We start from the raw sequence: 23,235 nt of genomic DNA on the forward strand, positions 1-23,235 counted from the left end.
ACCAGAACTATGGAACGATAATATAGCGAAGGCAATTCAACAGTCCATGAGCATTGTCCTCATTCAAATCGAAATACAAACTGACTCTACAGATCAAAGATGCTTTTGATCACACTCTTGCAATCTCCGATGGAATTTACGCTTCCGCTGGTTCCGTTTTGTGTCGTTTTGTCTTCGCCGGCCACGTCGGATACGTAGGATACGCAAACCCCGTCGTCTCCGCCGTAACTATGAGAATATCAAGCAACAGAAGCAAGTAATCGACATGTTTGCGTCACTGAGCAAGTGAGCATTCTCTGATTTCGATCTCGCATGTAAGTTCTATATCTATCCCTCTCGTTCGTATGTTCGTAGGAAAGGAGACCTGTAAACTGGTTTATTTGCTACAAATCGTGATTAAGGTATAATGTTAGCATAAAATGGTGGAAAGAAACACCGAGCATGTAGTAAAAAGCTGCAGAAACCTGGTTACCACAGAAATCAAAACATTGCGGCACGATTTGGGAAATCTGCGGGGATTTTTACGAAATTGCCAGGACACGATAAACTCAGAAACTTCGAGGCTCGAAAAGAGATGTCTTGCCAAAATCGAGGATTTAGAAGAGGAAAGAGTGAATTTAGAAAAGGCCATATCAACTTTGAAAGAGGAAAATGAGTCTCTGCAACAATCGTCGAATGCATTGGTCGTAAAAATGGCCGAAGTGGAGAAAAAGAATCAACAATATCACGACAATTTTTCGCAGATCCAAGTGCATGTGAAATCACTCGAGTCCCAACTGACCACCAAGATAACCCAGTGCGAAGGTTATTGTAAAAAGTTGGAAGACTCAAAATTGCAATGTTTGTCGCTGGAAAACAAGCTAGCGTCTAACGAAGCGTATGTAAAAGAGCAAAAATCGATTCTAGAAGAAATGGCTAGGGAAAATAAACAGTTGGAAGGCGATACAAAAGATCTGCAAATGAGGGCAGCGGAATCGGAAGAATATGAGAAAGCTCTCGAAAGCCATATTGAAGAGTTAGAAGCGATATGCTCAATACTGCGCGAACAGCATGACGAACAACGCAAATATTTCCTTCAGAAAGAATCATCGCTCAAACGCGAAGCTCAAGACACGCAACGCAGTCTACAAGCAGAAAATAAAAAACTGGCTCATGAAGTCGAATTACTGACTTCAAAACTGGAGAGCGAAACTTCAAAATATCTGGAATTGCTGGAAATGAAAAAAAATCATGAAATAAAGAGCCAAGAACAAGAAATACTCGTTGTTGACCTTAATGAGAAAATTGATGTGTCCAAACACGACTTGCAAATTGAGAAAGCAACTATCGAAATGCTGAGTCGCAAAAATAACGATCTCACAGCAGAAATCTCTGCTTTAAACCAAAAATTATCAGCATTGGAAGAAAAAGCAACTTCCACTGAAAAACTTGTAAACAGAAAAGCGTTGAAGGAGATAGGGAACACGGTACAACAATATTTTGATGATAACTCGTCGCTCGTGAAAAGACTTGAAAGCTCGCTGATTGTGAACAATAATGAGAAGCTCGAAGAATGCGAAAGGCAATTAGTGTTTGAACGTAAAAAACGTCTGAACGCGGAGATGGATGCCGCCAATTTATCGGTTGAATTGGAGAAAGCGAAGGTGGAAATAGCGGTGTACAGGAGTAATGCGTCCGACTCTTCACGTAGACGCTCGCTCAGTTATTCAAAGTCGAACTTACTGGCTTTACCGGGGCTGAATAAATCTAACACCGCACCAAATGTAGCTACTTTCAATACTACTCTGCCGGTGTCATCTGCCAATGATGTTTTGCCGACCTTTACATCAATATGTAATGATGGTGATACCGCCAAACACTCGAATGAATCGAATGCATCCTCTCACATTTTCGAAAAAGATACGCTTGAATTGGATGGTGAACAAAACACAGCGGAGGACACTGAATTCAGACCCATTACTCCCGATATAAAGGGTGCCGTTTCGGTAGCGGAAATCTCAATTTCGAATCGAGCATCACGGAAAATGGAGGAGGCAACAAGAAAAGCTATGGAAATGCTGAACAAGTCGAAAGAGTCATTGTGAACTGTTTTCTCAGTTAATTTCTTCGGATTTGTGGACTTTATTAATTTAAAGATGTTGAATTGGATGCTGATTTGAAAAATATTTCTACTTCCTGTCTAAATGTGATCCTTTAATTAATTACAGTTCAAGTTTTAGTATTTGAAGTCCTAACGGTATTTTTATGTATTACCTTACAAGATTGATTAAAAAGAAGGGCACAGCAAGGTTGTGTGGAACATCCTAATGTCTTAAGATGTCATCATTTGCTACCAATGATTTGCACGATTTATTTACATTATAAGCTCTAAGGAACGATAACGTGGTGCCATATTAGTAGGTAATTTTCTATGGTTAAAATGAAGTACAAATAAGACAGTGTTAAATTGATGTTAGCCTTATGCCATGTATGCTTCTTGAAAAATTGGTTGATCGTTAAAATGAGCGTGACGATTGTCGATTGATACACTATGCTCGTAAAGTAATGTGGTGTCCAGTTTTGGTGTGGGATTGTTGTCTATAAGCAATACGCATACCTAGCTCAATGCCTAACCTTTTTCAGCAGCTTTGTTATTTGAAGTATGCGCTACTATATCCTACTGCCATGCTATATCAATAATATAGTTTATTCTGTAGCACACCTTACAGTGTTGACTTAGTTTGACGTGTGCTTTTTGTGGGTGTGGTTTCATTGTGTACCTTCTGTCAAAGTGAAGTCTTATTTTCTTTGCGATAGGGAGTGATTGTTGTTCACTGTTTTTAGTTGTGTTTAAAATAGATAGATTAACACTTGAATGAATCCTAGAGTTTGTGTGGATTTCAAATTGTGATTGATTACGATGTCATAATACACAAAAGTACCACGTATAACTTGTGGCAAAATTGTAACCTCAAAGCAATCTCAGTGCCAATCTGCTAATACTCTAATATTCTAGCAATTTACTTCAATCAAACCCTCTCGCCAATATAAAAAATGATCAGTCACATACTTCCCCAGAAATTCGAGCTTTACAAAGGGAAATTGGTACTGGCACAAGGCAATTGTTTGAGATGCTCAACCTTGATGCTGCACAAGTGAATTTTGCATATCCATTTGAATGCTGCTTTCAATATTCATAAATAATTGCGGAATTATTGGTAGGGGATTAATTTCAAACATCCGGTATGATCTAATCCACTAAAACTAAATGTTTTCTAAAAAAAAAACGTAACAAAATCCGCTTTTTCTATTTTTCTGCTAGTGTGTTCGCCTATGTACTTTTATCAAGTGCTTGTACTGTGTTACACTTCTCGTGCAATCTTGCCTTCTTTCATATATGTTTGGTTGCTACTAGGGTTGGGCACAACGATTAAGTACTCGAATCCTAGTCGAGTATTGGTTACAATGATTTGAGTCAAACACTAAGAGTCTGATGTTTCGAGTACTAAAACCGTACACCCCTTACGATGAAGAACTCTTTGATCGCATAGAATTATAATCGTTTTGACACTTTCTTCCCACCTTGGAAGCCCTCAAACCTTACTAGGCTTAATCATATTAAAGAAACGACCTTTTTGTGTAGTGACATCGTAACGAAGCCATCTACTACAGTAGGGTTGTTCAAAAATAACTTATTTTCAACTGGAACCCCGGTATCCACTGACTAAATTGTTATGTTGCCTAAGAGACGCTGTATAACAAATTTGGCTCAATTCCTACCAGTAGAAGCTGACGCTGAGCCAGTTGAAATTTCTTACTGATTTGAAAGAAAATAAAAAGTTATTTTTCAGATTTTACTGTAAAACTCATGAAATTGTCGAGTTGCCTACGAAAACATTCAAAACAAATTTGACCCAAGTCCATCCCGTAAAAGCGAAGTTATTTGAGTTTTTCGTTACAAATTCTGGGTTTTCCCATGGTCGATGCGATTTTAAAATTTTCAACTGCAATAACTCTGCTTCTACCGGTTGGAATTGAGCAAGAATTGTTATACACCGTTCTTTTAGGTAACTTGAAAATTTCATGGAATTGAAAGTAACATTTGAAAAATTTATATTTTACGGTATATTAAACTAGAAAATTTCAATCGACTCGGGAATGAGTCCAATTTGGTGTACAACGTTTTTTTAGCCAACTTAACAATATAATCAGTGAATCCCCGAATCCGGAAAAAAAGTTATTTTTTAACAACCCAAATCAACAGTCATTGTTATGAATGACATTGTTGACAAATGTGAAAATGTTCATTTTGGTTGGTGTAACTTGCAACATGTAACCGATTTTGTGAAAACTATAAATTTTGACTCTGATATTCATTCTTACTATGTAGGACGCCGTAATGAATGGAACTCGAAAACTCGACTCAAAGCTTGATACCGTACTCAAATCGAATCAGTCTGATACTCGATTTTGCTCAGCCCTAGTCGCTATGTAGTTTCCTTGGTGCGCTCACTGTATTTTGCCAAAATTACACTGAAATTTTATCGAACGCCTATTCCTTGAGAAGCCGTACAATTTCCGATTCCTCAAATTCTATTTTAAGTGTTCTGTGGTGTCGTTAATTAACGTGGTGTTTTTGTGACAGTGGCTATGAGCGCGATTAGGATACTGATTCGCGGAGCGTGTGGGTTAAAATACACGAATCAAGTCAGGTGCGTCCATTATATCAACAGCCACGATGGCGAAAGCTTGTGGAAAGCCGTGCGCGCCGACACCGGCAAACAAGGCGGCCGTGGTAAGCGCACGAAAAAGCGAAAAACTGTGGATTTAGGAGCTGGGAAAATCATCGGAGAAGGAAAAGCCGGTATACTGTGGCCTGGGTTGAATGTGTCGGCGAACAACAAAAAAATAATGCGGCGGACCGAGCAGGAACAAGCCGACTGGGAAGAGAGCCGTACGCTAGCGAAGAAAATGAATTTTAGAAAAGTAACCGGTATGGAACGTGGCTGGACCGGGGGTCTGTGGGGCGGGCAAAAACTGATACCCGACAAGGGAGACAGCGCCACGGCCGGTTTCGACGCTTACCTTTTAGAAGCGGCTCGGGTGTCGCATATGAACGGCATAGTGGGTCGGGTGTACTCGATGCGTACGTTGGTTGTCGCCGGTAACGGTAATGGGACGTTTGGTGTCGGAATGCAATCGTCTCAAGATGTGCCTAACGCGGCGAGAAAGGCCTGGATCAAGGCTATGAAGAGGTTGCAGTTTATTGAAAGGTAATGATGTTCTTTTCCATTCGTTGTATGTGAAAGGTACAGTCAGAGTGGTCATCATTGCATTGCTAATCAAGTAGAAGTAATGGAATCCATTAAGTTCTACACAATTACAACTGGGAGTAGCGGTTTCCAAGACAAACTAAAAGCTCTTCATGTAGAAGTCGAAATTAAAGGATTGGAAATGTACTGAAGTAGTTTAAAGAATGGCCGAGCCCGATGAATCCACAAATAGAGCAAATTGTATTACATGATACAGCAGCCATTTTGTCAAGTTGATATGATGGTGAGTCATTTTGTGACATGTTTTTTGTATCACTTTTATTGTCATGACGACTGGGCAAAAGAGCCCCTGTGCCACAGTAATTGAACATATTTTTGGACATCCCACCTATTTGCGGTGTCGTTGATCATTTTGCGTTAATGACGATGATGCACCCTGCAATATTGAGAGTTGCCACCTATCTGGTCTATGGTTAACTAGTAGCCTAGGCTATGCAACCCCTCAACTAAATCGAATGTTTGAAACTGCTTGCACCCGAGCACTTTTCACATCTTCATTTGGTACTGTAGTTTGACATAATATTGAGACTACTACTTGGGATTGAGTGGAAATATACGGCGTTGCTGGAGTACTATTTGGGTAGCAACGCTGACTAATTTGACCACCTCTGATCGTGTGTAACCACGAACCAAAACCGTCGGACATCTCTCACTCTTATGAACTTCAACGTAACTGGACTTGAATTGTATACCACAAAAAGGGCCATCATGAGTATTTGTCACTTGAATTAATGCTATTGTAGGCAGGTGTTGATGTTAGATCGATACACCGTACTTGGTCGTTTAACATTCGCCTATGTTTGTTACAATGTTGCATCACATTGTCTCTTGTGTATCGCATTGTACATTTTGTCTTGAAAGCATGAATATCAAGAGAATTTCTGAATGTTATTGTCTTTTGTCACTCAAATAAGATGTCACTCGGTTATGCGTTTACCATGGTGTTACTTTAAAAAAAAGAACGCATTCATTTACAATACATGATCAAAGCCTTCAGAAGTGATCCTCGTCCCGGCAGGGTTGGTTGCTTTTGATTTACTTGTGATTTCATTGTTACAGATTCGAGGATCGAACGGTTTTCGAAGACATGTACGTTAATCATCACAGAACTTTCATGCATATACGACAACAACCGGAGGGCTACGGCTTGCGGTGTCACAGGGTCGTCTCGTTAATGTGCAATGCAGTCGGTAAGCCAAGTGTCATATTATTATTATTGTGTTATTATGATTTTTGATTGAATGTGCCATGTACGATGTGACCACATGCTCACAAACGTGGCAATCCATTTACGTATTTCTCGAACAGTTCCTTGAAGGGCTACAGATCATCGCACCTTTTTCATCTTCCCCCTCCCTTTTCTTGACCGCCCACTTTGAGGAGTGAGGACCATTGCGATAAATTGCAGTAGATTTGTTTGAAAAGTTGACTGACAAGGCTAATACGGTACCCGAATCATTAAAATCAAAAGTAGACTCGGATTTTTGAGCGCTGGAATCATTGTGCCCAGCCCTATTCGCGATTAGAAACCAGGGTTGTAACCAAGTCACAAAGCTCCGAGTCACAAGTCATTCTCACTGTTATGGTTTTGACTCGAGTCAAGTCGAGTCATTTTCAATTCACCACCAAGTCAAGTCCAAGTCATCGAGCAGATGTTCGAGTCTGAGTCATGGTATTATGACTCGAGTCCGAGTCCAAGTAATTGTGTTGACTGCTCGGTTTCCAGTTAAAGTGAAAGCCACTCTTATAACTCTGTTTGGTGATATCGAATGGTTCACATTTATAATATACTAATTTTTCTCACTTTTAACAGTTTCTGGTCGCATTTTCAAGTACCAATACCAATAGACGTAATCCCAATAGAGTTGTTACTTTACTGTTCTTCGAAATTACATTGAAATGTCGGTCTTGACCGGCTGAATCTCGAGTCATATGACTTGGTTCGAGTCATGCACAAAGACTCGAGTCCAAGTTGAGTCAATTCACAAATTGACTCGAGTCGAGTCATTTCCGTATTTTGAGAAAATGAGTCAAGTCGAGTCATCAAAAAATCGTGACTCGAGTCTGACTCGAGTCGAGTCATGACTCGAGTCATTACAGCCCTGTTAGAAACACGCCGTCACCAGAGGTGGTCCGTAACGAAGTTCTTCTACGTTTTCAGACTACTGAAGTATGTTTTGGCTAATCACATTACTTAAGTCGATATGTTTTAGACCAGTGCTCTTCAACCTTTTTCGTCGTGTTACACCCTTTCAACTTTTATTCAAAACCCGTACACCCCTGACCGCATAACACACTGATTCCGTAGTAAGCCTAATCCAGGGGAGCTCAACCTTTTCGCAATCCATGGCCTTTCTCGATTAGATACGTAGTTTTCCAAATATAGTGCGCCCTCATGTATAATACGCAGAGGTGGTCAGTAACGAAGTACTTCTACTTTTTGAAGTACTTGAAGTAGATTTTGCCTACTCACACTACTTTTGAAGTAGTTATGATTTTAGTCTACTTCTACTTGACAGTTTTCAATTTTGTAGGCAAAAATAAGCGTAGAATACCTACTTACTTACTTGTGAACCACCACTCTTACTTCTACTTGAGTAGAAATTCCGGCGCTACTTCTACTTCTACTTGAGTAGCGACGGTAACTAATTTGACCACCTCTGATAATACGCACCCTTAAAATGGCGTGTAAATTCTGGGAAAAAGCCTGTACCCATGTATAGTCCGCACCCTTCATTCGCAGTACATGAATAGTTGTGTTTTAGTATTCGATGTCGTTCTGTTTTGCGATGACACTGTTGAGCAATCATGACATAACCATCGCTAATCATTGTACAATGTACACTTAGCGGCATTGTCGCTAAACGATAGTAGATAGCAGCCTAATCCTGCGAGGCCCGCAACGCGAAAGTTCAGGCCAGCGACATTTTGCGCACGAGGGCTATTACAGATGCGATTGCTCAGGCAAACGGTTATGTTGTGCGCACCAGGCCTGTTGGATATGCGACTATGGTGTTTAGGCCAGCGATTACATCTTGCGCACATGGCGTGTTGTATATGCGATGGCTCAGGGCTGTCGTTGACGCGATAAATTAACGAGCATTGCCGCGAGCGCGTGCAGCAATCAATTTCGCTCGCGTAAAACGGCGAAGTGCGAACCAACTCAGCAGGAGATCGCTCGCTGTTGTGCACTGTGCAGCGCAGACGCTGATTGGTAACACGCTTCTTGCTAATTGGCAGCGCGTCACGCTGATAATGCGAATTACGGCCATGATGGCTGAATATGACTCGCGATTAAAACAAACATGAAGAAAGGTGTGATTGCAAGGGAGGTCGAGGGAGATTTTTTTCAATGCTTGTTGTACTCATGCATAATACGCACCCCCCACAATAATACGCAGATTAACGAGAGCTTGTAGGGGGAGTGGTATCTTCGAAAATTACCACAGAATTAACGATGAAGATGATGCTGATGCATCTTCTGGTTTTTATTAATCATTTTGTTGCATGTTGTTATTTTTGACGTCCCGTCAGGATTGTAGGCATATTCGAAATATATATTGGAATCGCCCAAACGTGGCAGAAAAAACCTTCATTCGTGTAACCCACACGTTTCTGACTTCGTATTTTTTATGGGGTGCATCATTTTTTGAGGTTCGCTTATGTACGGTGTGGCGCAGATTACACAATTATATCAAAAACGAAAAATCACCCTGAATCGCACCAAGCGGGAATAAGATTTTCAAGTTTAATTAACATCTCTCAGAGTTTTAAGAACCAATTCGTTAATTCAAATTGCACATTGACATCCGTCAACACGCGCTAATTTAATTATGTGCAGAGGGCCGCACAATTATTGTTTAACGGCTGCATGCGACCGTACCCCTGCCGGTTTCTACCTCTGGCCGGTTGAAATAAGTATGAACATTGAACAATGACCATTGAACAAGGCTGCAACATATTGAGAATGCAAAATACTAATCAGGGCTCCCTCCAGGTTACCGGACCGCCACTTAACACAGTGTTTCTCACACTCCACCCATATTACCAATGAATGATGAACCAATGATAAGGATAAGAATTTGCTTCTTACATCACAAAAGGAATGTAATTTACAGGCTGCGTACAGATGATATGAACATTGTACTGTATTGCACAACCGGCAACATGTTCTGAGGCATAAACTATTTGTTGTGATAGCTGGTCAGTGGTCCATTTCAATGCGGGTCTGGTACACCCCATTACACCCCATCTGAGCGGCACACCCTTTTATAATTTTGGTACACCCCAGGGTGTACAAATCACCCGGTTGAAGAGCCCTGTTTTAGACTACTTCCACTTATACCTCAACAGTTTATAGATTTCAATTTTACAATTCGGATTTTGCAAAGTAGAAAGTAGTTTGGTGGTTTGCATCACTTATACGATTGAAATTGTCATAACAAACGGTCGATATAGCCCCTTATTAAGGTGACTGAATGTATTTCCAAAATTCATGCCTATCCGCTAAGATTTTCGTATTTTTACGGGCAGTCAAGCAGATTTTGCCAACTTGCACTAGTTAACTAGAGTGTCGGGGTGGTTTTGTTTTTAGGCTTTAGGGTAATTTTCCACCTATTTATTGTCCCAAAATCGAGAGTCGCGCATTATGCATGGGTGGTAAAATAATTCTTGAAACAATTTCCTTCGAAAATCACACCTTCTTGTTTGTTGTCAATCGCGCATTACATTCAACAATCATGCCCGGTAAAATTCGTGTTCATCAGTGTTTTGGCGCGGCCAATTAGCGAAAAGACTGTTGCCAATAGGCCTTTTGCAGGACTTCGATCACGTGACTAGATACGCATAGCAACAACAAATTGGTTAGCAAGCTACTTTCTCGCGCACCTGCTTCAGTGCTAAATATCGCATAGTGTACTGTTGATTTCTGGTTGTAAACGTTTCGGAAATTTGTTGTAGAAGTCATCAGAGATTAACCTATGCTAGATGTCAATCCTGTACAAAGCACATAGAATGATATCGTCAGAATTACGCAGAAATCCGTCGTTAACGTAGCCGTATTTCGGATACAGTATATTATCGTTTTCGGGCTGTAAACGTTCGCAAGTGTCATGGAGATGCGCAAGGATTCAAATATGTTGGAGGTCTTTGATTCATGAACTATGTAAACTCCTTGCGTCAAAATGATCAACATTGTAGCCGTTATTTGGTAGTCAACTATGATTTTATGACACAAAATTCGACATTGCAGGACATTGACTGCGTGATATTTATTGCATCATTAAGTTAGGTGTGGATAGTATACTATAGTTGTATTGTAGCGGTAGTTGGTAATCATTGCAGCATTTTGATGATTGATATCGATTGCAATATATATAGGATGCTGCTATTTTTAAGCCTAAGAGACAATGACTGCCAGTGCCAGTACGTTGATGTGTTATGAATTCATGCAATGTGCTACATACCATATATATATTAAATATCCTAAGCTATTGTATGACTTCTCAGTTAAACAATTCAAAATATTTAGACCTCTACACCTATATTACAAGTTATTGATCATTCTGTCATGCTGCCAAGTGCCACTACCCGAAGGAAAATGATCATCAGCTCCAATTGAGGGTGAAACAAACTGTCCCGGGGCCGGGATTACTTGATTGATTGCCTGGATTGGATTACTTCACTCTATGGCACAGTGCAAATATCTTGAGTTTCAAGACATATGGCTATACCACATGCATACGGATTAATGATCTGATGGATTATCCCAAGAGAGCCGAACATAGGCAACTAAGAAATTGATGATGCCCTCGTCAAGAATTCAGCCTGGAGCCAATTATTATCACCACATAAAATTTGGTCATGCGGTGGAAGGCAGCGTGGTTTCATGCCAACAGAAAATGTCAGCAAATGATCTGACCACTGACTAACTGTCCTGAACTTCCATTCCCGATGTTGATGTCTGCTTTGAAAATGATATTTCATTTGTGTACAGCAAGACAAGCGCTCTTCCGTGGATGCTATGAATATGTCTAGACAAGTGGCTATGGAGGTAGAAGAAAATACATAGGCATAACAGTCTCGGCAGTTATTGAACTTGATAAGGTTAACATCCATTTTTCTTCAACTATTTCTTATGCTCTGGGTATCGAATGCACAAAAATTAATAAATCGATCTTCTTTGCAAGTTTATTTGTAAATTCAATGAATCAAAGAATATCATAAGTTCAGAATATTACGGAGTCAATGCGAAAGAAACAATGTTAGTCGTCTTTAGAGGATGTTTCTGAGTTGGTTGAGCCAATACACAGAGGGGGTCAGCAACGAAGTACTATTTTATCTGAGTACTAGCGTCATTATGAGTTTATGCTACTTCCACTTCTACTTGACGCTTTTTAGGTAGTACTTTTTTGTCAGGTTTGGGATTTTGTCAACTAGAATGTAGCTTTGGCGCATGATTGCATCCCCTTCAAGCGTGAGGTTGAACTGGGCAAAATAGCCCCAGTACCACGGTAACTAAATTAATTTTTAAAAATTGCACTTATTTGTGGTCTCATCACCCTTTTGCGTTGATCAAGAAGATGCAACATGCAATGTTTACAGTTGTCACATGGCATCAATTTCTAAAACTAAGTGACCCTCAACCAAATCTACTTCATGTAACGAATTTCTTGACCGCTTTTCAGAAATTCATTTCTACTTCCACTTGAAGTACTTTGGACATGTCCTGGAAGTAATTAGTGCTACTTGTACTGGAGTATAAATTAAGGCATTACTTCTACTCGGTTCCCAACAATGACCACGTTGACCACGTCTGGGTATAGGATGACCGATCTTGTCACTGCGTTTGAGCTGCTCTAAGAGTTATATGATAGTTACTTCCCTTAGTTCGCTAAATATCGCACATATGTCACATCAACTATTTATCAAAATCGAGTGTGATTTGCCAAATCCACTTCAATCGCAGTTGCGAAGTAGTGGTAATAAAATTGGCATTGTATAAGGCAACAATAAAGTGCACTGATTTGCTTAGTCTTGACGGCAGGTTCTCCCAAAAGATACTTCCGATGTGTTCAGCGACATTTGTTTTATAGCAGGCCGCCCGCACCCAAACCAGCAGACAGTATATCCTGATCCTTGCGGGTCCCGGCTGCTTCAGCCATATCTTCCATCCAAAATCAGGCTCCACAACAGACAAATAGTACTGCTTGAACTAACAAATACTCTTACCAGAATATAAGCCAATCGCTTTACTTCAAATGCATAAATTTAAGTACATATGATCAGAGTTGAGTACAGTAATACGACTAGGTTACCGATGGATTTCTGCGTAATTCTGACGATATCGTTCTAAATGCTTTGTACAGGATTGACATCTAGCATAGGTGAATCTATGATGACTTCTACAACAAATTTCCGAAACGTTTACAACCAGAAATCAACAGTACACTATGCGATATTTAGCACTGAAGCAGGTGCGCGAGAAAGTAGCTTGCTAACCAATTTGTTGTTGCTATGCGTATCTAGTCACGTGATCGAAGTCCGGCAAAAGGCCTATTAGCGAGATCAGTCTGCGGCACACGACAGGACGTGATCTCCTGCTTAGTTGGTTTGCCATTTGCACCTGAGCGAAATTAGTAGCCTGGATGGTGCGAACGTTAGGTTCGTGCTCGCGTTCTGTGTGTGAACCTAAGAAATTTAAATGTTCACGTTCACAAACGAACCTTGGTAGGTTCTGCACTGTGAACCTTTTTCATATATTACAAGTTTTACAAATTATAACATCCTTGGTTAAAATTTATTGCATTTCAACTGTGGGTCACTCTATAGTTTGCTGTTTGCTCGAAATGTCCTGCTTTCTGTTTGTGAATATTTAGTGACTCTCTGCTGTGAGCTTACCCACAATCACACAACATTAAGAGCGAATTACGCTACATGTAGGTAGTTGGCGAATGATGCTTATTCAACCAATCAATGGAATTGATATCGGTGCCTGGTGTAAAAAATCTCTATTTCGTATGTTTATTCTGTCATAAAATCCAAATTCATGCGATTGGGGTGTTGGCTACTGCTGTATAACTTGTTAGAGGGGTAATATCGTTTAGCAAGTATAGAAACCCATTTTACACTCTGCTCAATATCAATGTAGAAATACTCAGACGCCGAATACATTTCCCCGTCTGGTCTAGACGGAAGATATTGATTCTATGGCATTATTAGATCATTTGATTGCCCCAGTTGATACATTTGGCGACGTTTAAGAAGTCAGTATGTAGTTCAGCATTGTGGCATTATGTGTGAAATTTAGGGTTGGAATTAGCTATATGACGTCACGTCATCGCGTTCGCACAGAACCTTAGAGAAAGATTCCCGAGAAATTAGACCTTTGATCGCTGGACGCGCGCGCAATCGTCGCTGGCCTGATTTTTCGCGCCCACAGGCCTGAACAATCGCATCTACAACCGGGCAGGTGCGCAAGATGTAATCGATGGCCTAAACAGTCGCGTCTGCAACAGGCCTGGTGCGCACGATATAATCATTGGCCTGAGCAATTGAACTTGCAGTAGTCCTGGTGCGCAAGAGATCGTCGCTGGCCTGTAGTATCGCGTCTCGAGCCTCGCAGGCTTTGGCTCCTATCTACAGTTCTCTACAGTCGTTTAGCTTTAGAGACGATGCCGATAAGTGTATATTATACACTATTACTGTATACTACACTGTATAATGATTAGCCATGGTTATGCCATGATGGTTCAACAGCGACATCGCAAAACATAATGACATCAATGTGCGTAATCGATTTCCGCTAACACTAAAACATAACCATCGCCGACAACTTACACGCGGAAGTTCGTCAACACGAGAAGCTTGTATAATCGGGATTTACGCATGTACTGTATGCATGTGCTGCTCGTGCGGGGTGCGTACTGTACATGACTACAGGCTTTCTCCCAGAATGAACATGCCATTTTCAGGGTGCGTACTGCGTATTATACATTGGGACGTACACGTACTCACTTCTTACTTACTAGGAAATCGTTACTTCTACGTGTTAGCTAATTGAGTAGAAATACGCAACGTCACTCACCACTTCTGTCACGCTTATACACCTTTATCACCCATACATAGATTACATACCACTGAATCATTACCGAAATAACGCAGGAATCAAAGACTTGTACGTCCGGACGTACGGCGCCACGACCCCTCTGAGCGTCGTCAAGTGCTTCATGAAAGCCCTCCACACGCAAGAGACGCACCAGGAGAAGGCGGACCGCCTGGGTTACCACGTAGTGCGCTTCGACTCGATGAGAGACAATTTCCCGCAAGTGCTGGCGTCGCCGCGCGACGGCGTCAGAGAGGAACCGTACGACGAGTACAGGGAGTATCTCAGTCAGCCGCTGCTTACGCGCGACGTGCGCAAACGCGAGGGTTTCGGCCTGCACGACTGGATGAACGTTTTGTATCAGTCGAATCGCGGGCCGCCGGTGCCGAACCCGGTTAGGGTACCGGAGAAACTGAGTCGGGTTAAGGAGTCGGAGCTGTAGGGAAACGGGTTGGGTTGGTGGAGAGGCAGGATGGATGGCAGCGGCTGCGCAGTGCGTAAATTATGTTCTATCTGCAACTCACGTCCGGAGATGGATCGGCATATCGCTCACGAATTTATAACCCTTTAAGGCAGAGGTCTCAAACACGAGGCCCGCGAGACCATTTTGGATTTCAAAGTATTCGACAATATTTAACCACCATCTTTTTTAATTTGAGAACTTAAAATTCGCTCTAAAACTACTCCAGAAGCCAGAAACTACTCGTCAAACTTCACGTTTACATCACTTTCTGAAGTTACATCGCAGTAAAAGATTACCTATCGCTTGACATTACTTCTTTATGATGGTTAAACATGGCCCGTTGATGATTCGTACTGAAAATTGGGATGTGTACTTGGGCGCGACCTTTTGTAGAATTACTCGAACTCAGACTCAATGGGTGATAAAATAGTAATGACTCGAGTTGAGTCGCGTCAAAAGATACAAGCAGAGAAGGCCTATTGTGACACGGAACGCCGTAACCTGGTACAACCACGGACGCACCAAACTATTAAACTGGTATGGAAACGCGACAGCTTTTACGAGGTCCTGATGGATTTCTTCTCTCACATAGTGTCTGCAACTAATTATTTTGACAATCTATGCCAAGTACAGCAACAATTTTACTCAAATATCTAAAAAATGTTTTTTTTTTCGTGCCAGGTGTGAATTCACAATACTAAATCACATATTTACGATACGTGTGAAATGTCAGTCTTCAAGGTCCTGCCATATAAGGCTTACTTGGAAATACATTGAATTCCCCTATTACTGGGGGCTGCGGCCCGCGGCGCCATCAAAAAGTAGGAAGTTGGCCCGCGAGCACATTTGAGTTTGAGACCTTTGCTTTAAGGCTACCCGAACGGTGGAGTCGTACTATATAAAATGCTAGTCCTGCCCGCTCTTCTGGCCGTGTTTCGTCATAAAATGTACAAAGAATGCGGTTTTGCAATTGTGTGACGTGCCAATGTTGAGCTCTTTCCCTTGCATCAGATGTCCTCTCAGTGTGATACGTATATTCTGCGTTTGTCCATGAAATTTCTGTGATATGCCGTTCAACGAATGCAGTCCTTGCGATGATGTCACCGTGCGCGGGCCTTGATGGCAGCAAATATATTTACCGCGCCGGTAATAAATTCTTGCATTGTCAAAGTCGGTGTTTCGTTTTCGCGGAACTCAACGTATTGGCTGTGGCGTGACAGAACTATTCATGAATCATGAGCGATGTCGCATGGTCAACGGCCAGGTTTTTTCTGAAGGATTCCAGGCACGGTGTACAATAGGTAGATAGCCGTGGCCTATATAACCCTGTAATAATCAAGTCTCATGAGGTAGGTGGCTATATATTGGCCAACGGAGAATGCCGTAATTCAGGATAGGGCAGTATTTCAGTTAGTCTTCCAGCAACGCAAAAGGTTGGATGTTCATGAAGTGATGACGATGATAAAGGTAACCTACTGATAGGTTTCCCTTCATCGGCGACGCCGCCGTAATATATGCGTTAACGCTGTGCCGTATTTGGTAGAGCGTATTTTGTATTATCGCTACGCATCTCCGCCGACGACGGTGTGCCATCTACGAGGTTGGTTGTATTATGCCCGCGGTGATCTTCAACTACCTGCTCAAAGAGATTTCGCAAATGAACAAAGCGTGACGAAGGACAGCGCTCAACAACACAGCACGATAAAAGGTGTGTCAGCCTGAAATTTAGAATTTTCAGTGAATTTGAGTTTGGCTTTTGCAAAACGATGAGTAAAGTACTTGTAGTAATCTCTGTGTTGGTGGGACTGGTTGCCTTCATTTTAAGTATTGTTGGCATCTGCACTACTCAATGGAGGACGGGTGACGGAACTGGTAAGAGTTCGAATTGTACAGGCTAATGATCGTTCATGTAAATGTCAACAAAACGGGTTTCCCAGAGCACAATGAAATAGGACTGTGGACCAAATGCGCCAATGGCAATTGTTCGGATCTTTACGTCGGACAGAGTAGAGCTTTCTTTGCGTTTGGTAAGTTTTGAAATGGTTTGCGTTCTCATATGTTCTTTGTTAAAGCTGTGCTGAAGTCATTACCACTCAAGAGTATATCGCCACCCACTTGTAGTCGATTGTAGTATAAGTAAAATCTTATATAAATTCATCGGGAACTTATATCGTTTCTAGTATCGCATACAAGCCACCGTGTGTGTTACATATTAAAGCATTATGGATATTCGAATATGATTAATATTGTCTGTCACTGATTACAATTTTTGATATAGCCTATTCATACGATTTGGCGACGGTAATTGCATAATCGACCGACTTCGCCGGCACCCACTGCTATATCATGCCTCGTCATCACCTGTCCATTTTTGGTGATTGTCATAGGCGATATCGAGTGTCCACTGTCCAACTTTCCAGTGTCCATACCTCTTTTGGCGCATTTTTCCTCCTGTTTATAATCTCGGGGGAGTTCGATTTATTGACTTTACCAAATCGTTTCGACTGCTTTAACTGTCGCTTCATTGTATGACAATTTTGTGGTGGATCATCGTATGAAGTCGTTAACAAACCAAACTGATTAACCGCGCAAACGGCTGCAAGTCATAGTTGCGTTTCTAACTTCGATGTTTTTAGAAATTGTGAGGGGTTTCGGAATTATCGCTGTTATCACGGCGTTTGCTGGAGTCGTATTCGGAATATTGATGGCGACCGTGAAGAAATTCAACATCGGCTACTCTGTACCGGCCACATTTTTCTTGATGAGCGGTAAGTGCGATTAATTTTCATTTCCCCAACGTCGTCATTAGGGTTGCATTTAAAACAAATGATTGTTTAAAACACTTTGTTTAAAACATGCTTTAAACAGTTTTATGAATAAAGGCCCTTTAAAAAAATTTTTTCAAGTGGTATAATTATTCCATAATTGTGTAATTACTTCCCAAAACATGTTGTACGAGCCTACGGACGATTATACCACCCGATATAGCAGACGTATACGATGGGATGGTTGGAAACCTCAAAATAGTCGGTTCAACAGCTATAGGCTAGTACAGTGGTTCCCAATTGGGGGGAATTCCCCCATTGGGGGAATTTTGAAGTTTTTAGGGGCGAATCTGGCTTAATTTTTTTTATGGGGAATCTGGTGTTGGCAATGTATCGGAAGATACCCTGGGTTCACAAGGTTTTTAGATTTTTATGATATAGAACTGTTCAGTAGAAATTAGTTCTTTACAATTGGATGTTTCTTTGGCGGATTTCAAGCTTGGTGTATGTGTAAATGCCTTCCGTACATATTACATAGGCTTACCATATTTTGGAAATCTAAAAAGAGGACACTTTTTCAGAAATTTGAGACTTGCAAAACCAGAGAAGAATTCTCAGGAATCGGTGAATTCTTCCCACTTTGCGATCGGTTGACTAAAAAAAAAGGTCTATTTCACCGCTCAGAGATCAAAATACCGTTTTTCTCTCCACATTGCTAGGTGGATGACTAAAAAAAAATCACCATTTAGCTCAGGGCTCAATCCGCCGTTTTTCACTCCGAAATACCCGCCGGAGCGTCACTTCTGTACTGATTTACGCCATATCACTCGCATTTTGCTCTGAATGTCACCCAAATTTTCAAAAAAGAGGACAAAATCTCAAAAAAGAGGACAAAAGGGCGTCCTCCGAGGACACTTTCAAAAAAGTCAAAAAAGAGGACAAATCCTCTTAAAAGAGGACGTATGGTAACCCTAATATTACACCCCCGGATAAAGTGAGGCTCACAAGACGATTTCGTTGGGTCCGCGACAGCCTCTCGACCAAATTTCTACTAAGCAGGAAAACATCAAGCCGAATTCAGCACAAGGCCGCTAGTGAAATTGTTTAACTTTTTAAGCCAACATATGAGCTAACGTGAAAAACATACCAAATTCATCGATTCAACTTAAGTCCATAGCAAGCGGACTAGGTGATTTATTTTTCGTCAGCGGCTACCCGACCGGTCAAAAACAGGTCAAATTTGACTGTACTTTACCAAGGTTTAGTGCGGTCCGCATTCGCCATAGTTCAGACATATCTGAATATGTTTGGCCATTTATTGCTCAGTCAACAAATGATTGCGCGTCACAGAAAACTTTTTCATAGGGGGGGGGGGGATTTTAGCTCAAATATCGGCCAAGGGGGGCACGAGACGAAAAAGGTTGGGAACCACTGGGCTAGTACGTAGATATTTCATCAAAGGAGCTATATTTACCCGATATTTTCAATTGTCAATGTCAATCCACTACGACGTCACAATTGAATATTCCTGACGGCTTAAAAAAAAGCAGAAAAAACAACAACAATAAAAACATATTTTTGACAAGGGCCTTGATATAAACAAACAATCAAACATGTTTGTTTTAAATTGATTTTTGTGTTAAATGCAACGCTAGTCATGTGTGCCTGAGTGGATTAGCTATTGGAAAAGCAGAACGTGCTAGCTAGAGGCAGGCTAGAACGATGGAGGGCTAGACGTCGTCTTCTAAACCAGTTGTTTCCATTCTTTGACTCATCGCCCCTTAACAAAGCGGAGGAACGCCAACTCGCCTACTTATAATTGCATTTGGGAAGGTGACTGTCAATAATAATTAAATCAATGATCGTCAGTTTCTATATTCATTCAACTAAACAAAAGATCCACCATACTCGGGCCATTCGACCGTGATGTTGAGTTCTGGTCGAATATGTTTATCTTTTTCCCAGTGACCCCCATCAGAACCAAAGGGATGAACATGAACAGTGACATAACGTTGGTTAATGACCTTTTTCTATCTTCTTGCCAAATCTTGAACTCTGGTTACTCCTCATTTTTAAGTCTTTGACATGATAATTTTACACCCAGACCGATATTGCTTATGCGATTCCCGAAATGAAAATTTCTAGCACTACTAACGTTCACTAGTGTTTTCTAAGAAATCGGTTACGCAGATCGCATGGCGAGTAGGAGCCTAGATAAACCTCCAACACCAAGGAAGGGTTCCTAGAGTCGATCTTGATCGGACGTGAACCCGTAACATTTCTATGTTGCAGTGGTGTGATGTACCAATACGCTACTCGCCACTCAGGGTAGTCGCTATGCTGGTGTGCCGCGAACTATTTTTCTCCTTCGCGAGGGTGCATCGTTGAATTGATCGTTCGAACCATTACTTTGAACAGCCCCCTCAAATGTTTAGCGGCTACGGGGAAAACGAATCCAATAGCCTACTCCGATTCGAAAGCGTTATATCCTTTATTATTTTATTCGTGTTTTACGCCGTTACTCTATATACCGTAAACCCGGCACGCAGCATTGTTATTTGTTGCAAGTGGATTTGCTAGTGGAATAACAGCCAAAAACAACTTCAACGGCACTGTGCATTGTGCAAGTGCGCAAGAATCAAAACTGAATAAAACCCGTACTCCCTTAATAGGCCAGACGCTACGCCGTCGCCAGTAATAAGATGCACTTTGAAAGTAGGCCTACACCCGCCGAAGGGCAGCGCTTTTCAATAAATGCTCCTATACGTAAGTATACTGAGTAGCCTACCAATTGATCTTCATAACATATTACCGTATTCACATCTGCGTATACACTCGAATGTTGCACTGCAAGTATATGGCGAACAATACCAGCATTCGCTTTGAAATCGCAATCAAACTAATCCCAACAGCTACAGTACAAATAAGTTACTACTCCCATGATATTGAAAATTATGAGCGAGGTGAGAGAATCGGAATGACTTAGTTTAGGTTTCGGTGAATCGGATAGTTATTCCGCCGTAACTCACGGTTAGATTCAAAATACCCTATTCCAGGGGCGGGCAACTTCTCCAGTCGGCGGGCCGGATATAGAAAAATTAAGTACTTGGCGGGCCGGATTGCTGAATCAATACATTATTCGCCCATTTATCCATGTATACGAGGAATAAATCGTACTTAATGAATGTATTTCAACGACAGCAATGGCACTCCAAAGCCATTTCTCGCCTATAATTACGAAGACAATGTGGATTTGAGAATAGCATTGTCATACAGGCGCCGCCATGTCTGCTTCCAACTGATCAATGAACATTGAACACACGGTGCAATCCTTAATTAGGATTTCAAGGCGTTCGATAAGCCCGGTACCGCAAATTTACCAAGATATCAATTTATTAGGGTTGAGTAGGTGACGGGATAGCGTCGTTGTTCAACTGTGTGGCCTAATTAATCTCGATATTGAATTCATGCGGCCCGCCTCCTCTAAGAAATTTGAAAGCTGGCCTGCGACCCATTTTGAGTTGGCGGCCCCTGTTATATGCGGTGCAAAAAGCCTAGAAGTGTGCCGGGCTACAAGTCGGCGGTTACGGGTTCAAAAATGTGATATATCAGCATGGTGTAAATGATCTTTGTAGTCGACAAACACCATGATTAGAGGCTACCACAAACGGCATTAGGGTTGAGGTTGAGTACATCGTAAATGCCAATAATGCAAGTCTTCTCGCTTCGACGAACTTACGCCTAAGATCCACTCTCGCAGGCTGCAGATACACGAATATAATAACATACAGTCACTAAAATTTGACGTAGTAAGCAAGAAGTGGGGAATCTCGGCAGATTGGGGCAGCGGGCCACATTATCATGTAATACGGAAAACTGTCCGCGGGCCGGACAAAATCCCTTCGCGGGCCGGGTCTGGCCCGCGGGCCGTATGTTGCCCGCCCCTGCCCTATTCCAATCTATTTCTAATTACCGTCTATGTCTTTCCGAAATCTTCTGCTAATTATTATGAGGATAATTTCGTGGTGATATTTCACCTTGTTGATTTGTAGGAGCATTCGGGATCGTATGCGCATCGGTTTTCACAAGCCTGGACCACATAACGACATCAGGCTATGGATATTCGTACGGTCTGACGTGGGCTGCTGCTCCACTTGCGCTCTGTGCTGGAATTATGAATGTGCTACCCGAGATTGGAGTTAAGCTCTGATTCTGTTATGATCTTCCTTTTGCACGGTAATACCGAGTATGACTGGGGTTTTGCGACCTTATTGACTTCATGACTTGGCAATGATGATGTTAAATGTCGATTTTATATTGATTGAAACTTTTTACCGAAATAAATAACCATTTATTATTTTATTTGGCCTATTATTATTAGTGTGACCTATGATCGATAGATTTATGGATTATATATAGGAAATGTATTTCTTCAGTTGGTAGGTGGTAAGGAGGTTATAGCGCTCGGGTGTTCGTTCGTTTGAGAGATGGACTCGAACCAGCACCAGCACTCTAGCAGTCGTTTCGACTCCACGTTACCTTTTCGTTGTATAACAATCGTGTGGTGTCTTGAATCGATGAAAATAACAATATGTACGAATGGAGGATGCTGAACGAATTCATAGAACAATATCGTAGCTGTATTGTGCGGATAGATCAGTGGCTCTATTGATTTTATCCGCTTAAGACAAACAATGTAGAATGTGATATACATGCCCCTCCTTTAGCGACCTTGAATGGTGTCAAAACCTTTACTCACCCGCAGAACGCTTAGGCTACGCTATGCTACAAGTCTCCGCATAATCCACAAGTTTCGCTGAGTCGTAAATACAAAAATCTGCCACACACGTCGAACACATTACTATGGACAATGGTGCACAAAATAAACTGTGCATCAACGGAGTGTTAAAAGAACAAACCTTTAAAACAAAATTTTTGCACAAAACGAAAACATTTCAATGAATATTTAAAACAAATCGCTTCTGCTGTTCCCCTTCAGATACCAGTTCAGAAATGCGAGACTTCACTTGGAAAGTGCATCGTATTTTGCAGACAAAACTCAACAGCGTATAGCTCCACTGCGCAATGCGCATGACGTACCACCATAACAGTCATAATTGGAGTAGTGTTCTGTCCTAATTACCTGCAGTTAACGATGGCCACGATCGGCGGATTATCACAAATCATATGTACGAGATGAGTGTGAGTCTTGGTCTTCAAGGAACCCCTGTGACTAACTCGTGGAACCCCTAGTGATCCATGGAACATCGGTTAAGAACCATTGGACGAGATGGAACGAAGGAACGCAGAAATGTGACGAGTTACATTCTGTATGTCTCCCGAGCTAATTTTACGAACATTACTCCGATTTTATTCCAAACGGGGCAACTATACCTGGGCTCCGATTCCTCGCGGGCTTAAGATACTGATTTTATTCCATTACTTAGCATTGAACATATATGTGATTGCATTAAAACGTTTTCTATATTATGCCGGTTCATACATAGCCCGGCCGATTTTCCTTCTTTTAGCCGTTTGTAACTTGCTGAATTCACCCTCAAGAGATTGGTTTCACAATAACTCTTTAGGCGA

The 23,235-nt window shown here is 41.5% G+C and overlaps 3 protein-coding genes across 3 annotated transcripts; all 3 read left to right on the plus strand.

Annotated features, from left to right (window-relative positions):
• The first annotated feature begins 266 nt into the window (after positions 1–266).
• LOC145443859 (uncharacterized) lies at positions 267–4,624 on the plus strand. The gene has a single exon (XM_080321822.1). The coding sequence runs from the start codon at positions 420–422 to the stop codon at positions 2,082–2,084; it is 1,665 nt and encodes a 554-aa protein (XP_080177948.1). The 5' UTR covers positions 267–419; the 3' UTR covers positions 2,085–4,624.
• On the plus strand, positions 4,625–16,048 carry LOC145443871 (small ribosomal subunit protein uS5m-like). The gene is made up of 3 exons (XM_080321834.1): positions 4,625–5,252; positions 6,372–6,502; positions 14,475–16,048. Exons 1-3 carry the CDS (start codon positions 4,630–4,632, stop codon positions 14,855–14,857), a joined length of 1,137 nt encoding a protein of 378 aa, XP_080177960.1. The 5' UTR covers positions 4,625–4,629; the 3' UTR covers positions 14,858–16,048.
• Positions 16,049–16,526: 478 nt separating this feature from the next.
• LOC145443884 (uncharacterized) lies at positions 16,527–22,005 on the plus strand. The gene is made up of 4 exons (XM_080321849.1): positions 16,527–16,750; positions 16,816–16,905; positions 17,515–17,646; positions 21,696–22,005. The coding sequence occupies exons 1-4, from the start codon at positions 16,645–16,647 to the stop codon at positions 21,851–21,853; spliced, it is 486 nt and encodes a 161-aa protein (XP_080177975.1). The 5' UTR covers positions 16,527–16,644; the 3' UTR covers positions 21,854–22,005.
• The last annotated feature ends 1,230 nt before the right edge of the window (positions 22,006–23,235 follow it).

The sequence above is a fragment of the Botryllus schlosseri genome, chromosome 7 (genome assembly GCF_051294905.1).
Source record: "Botryllus schlosseri isolate E-star chromosome 7, Bs_hap1, whole genome shotgun sequence".
In the NCBI taxonomy this organism is placed as follows: Eukaryota; Metazoa; Chordata; class Ascidiacea; order Stolidobranchia; family Styelidae; genus Botryllus; species Botryllus schlosseri.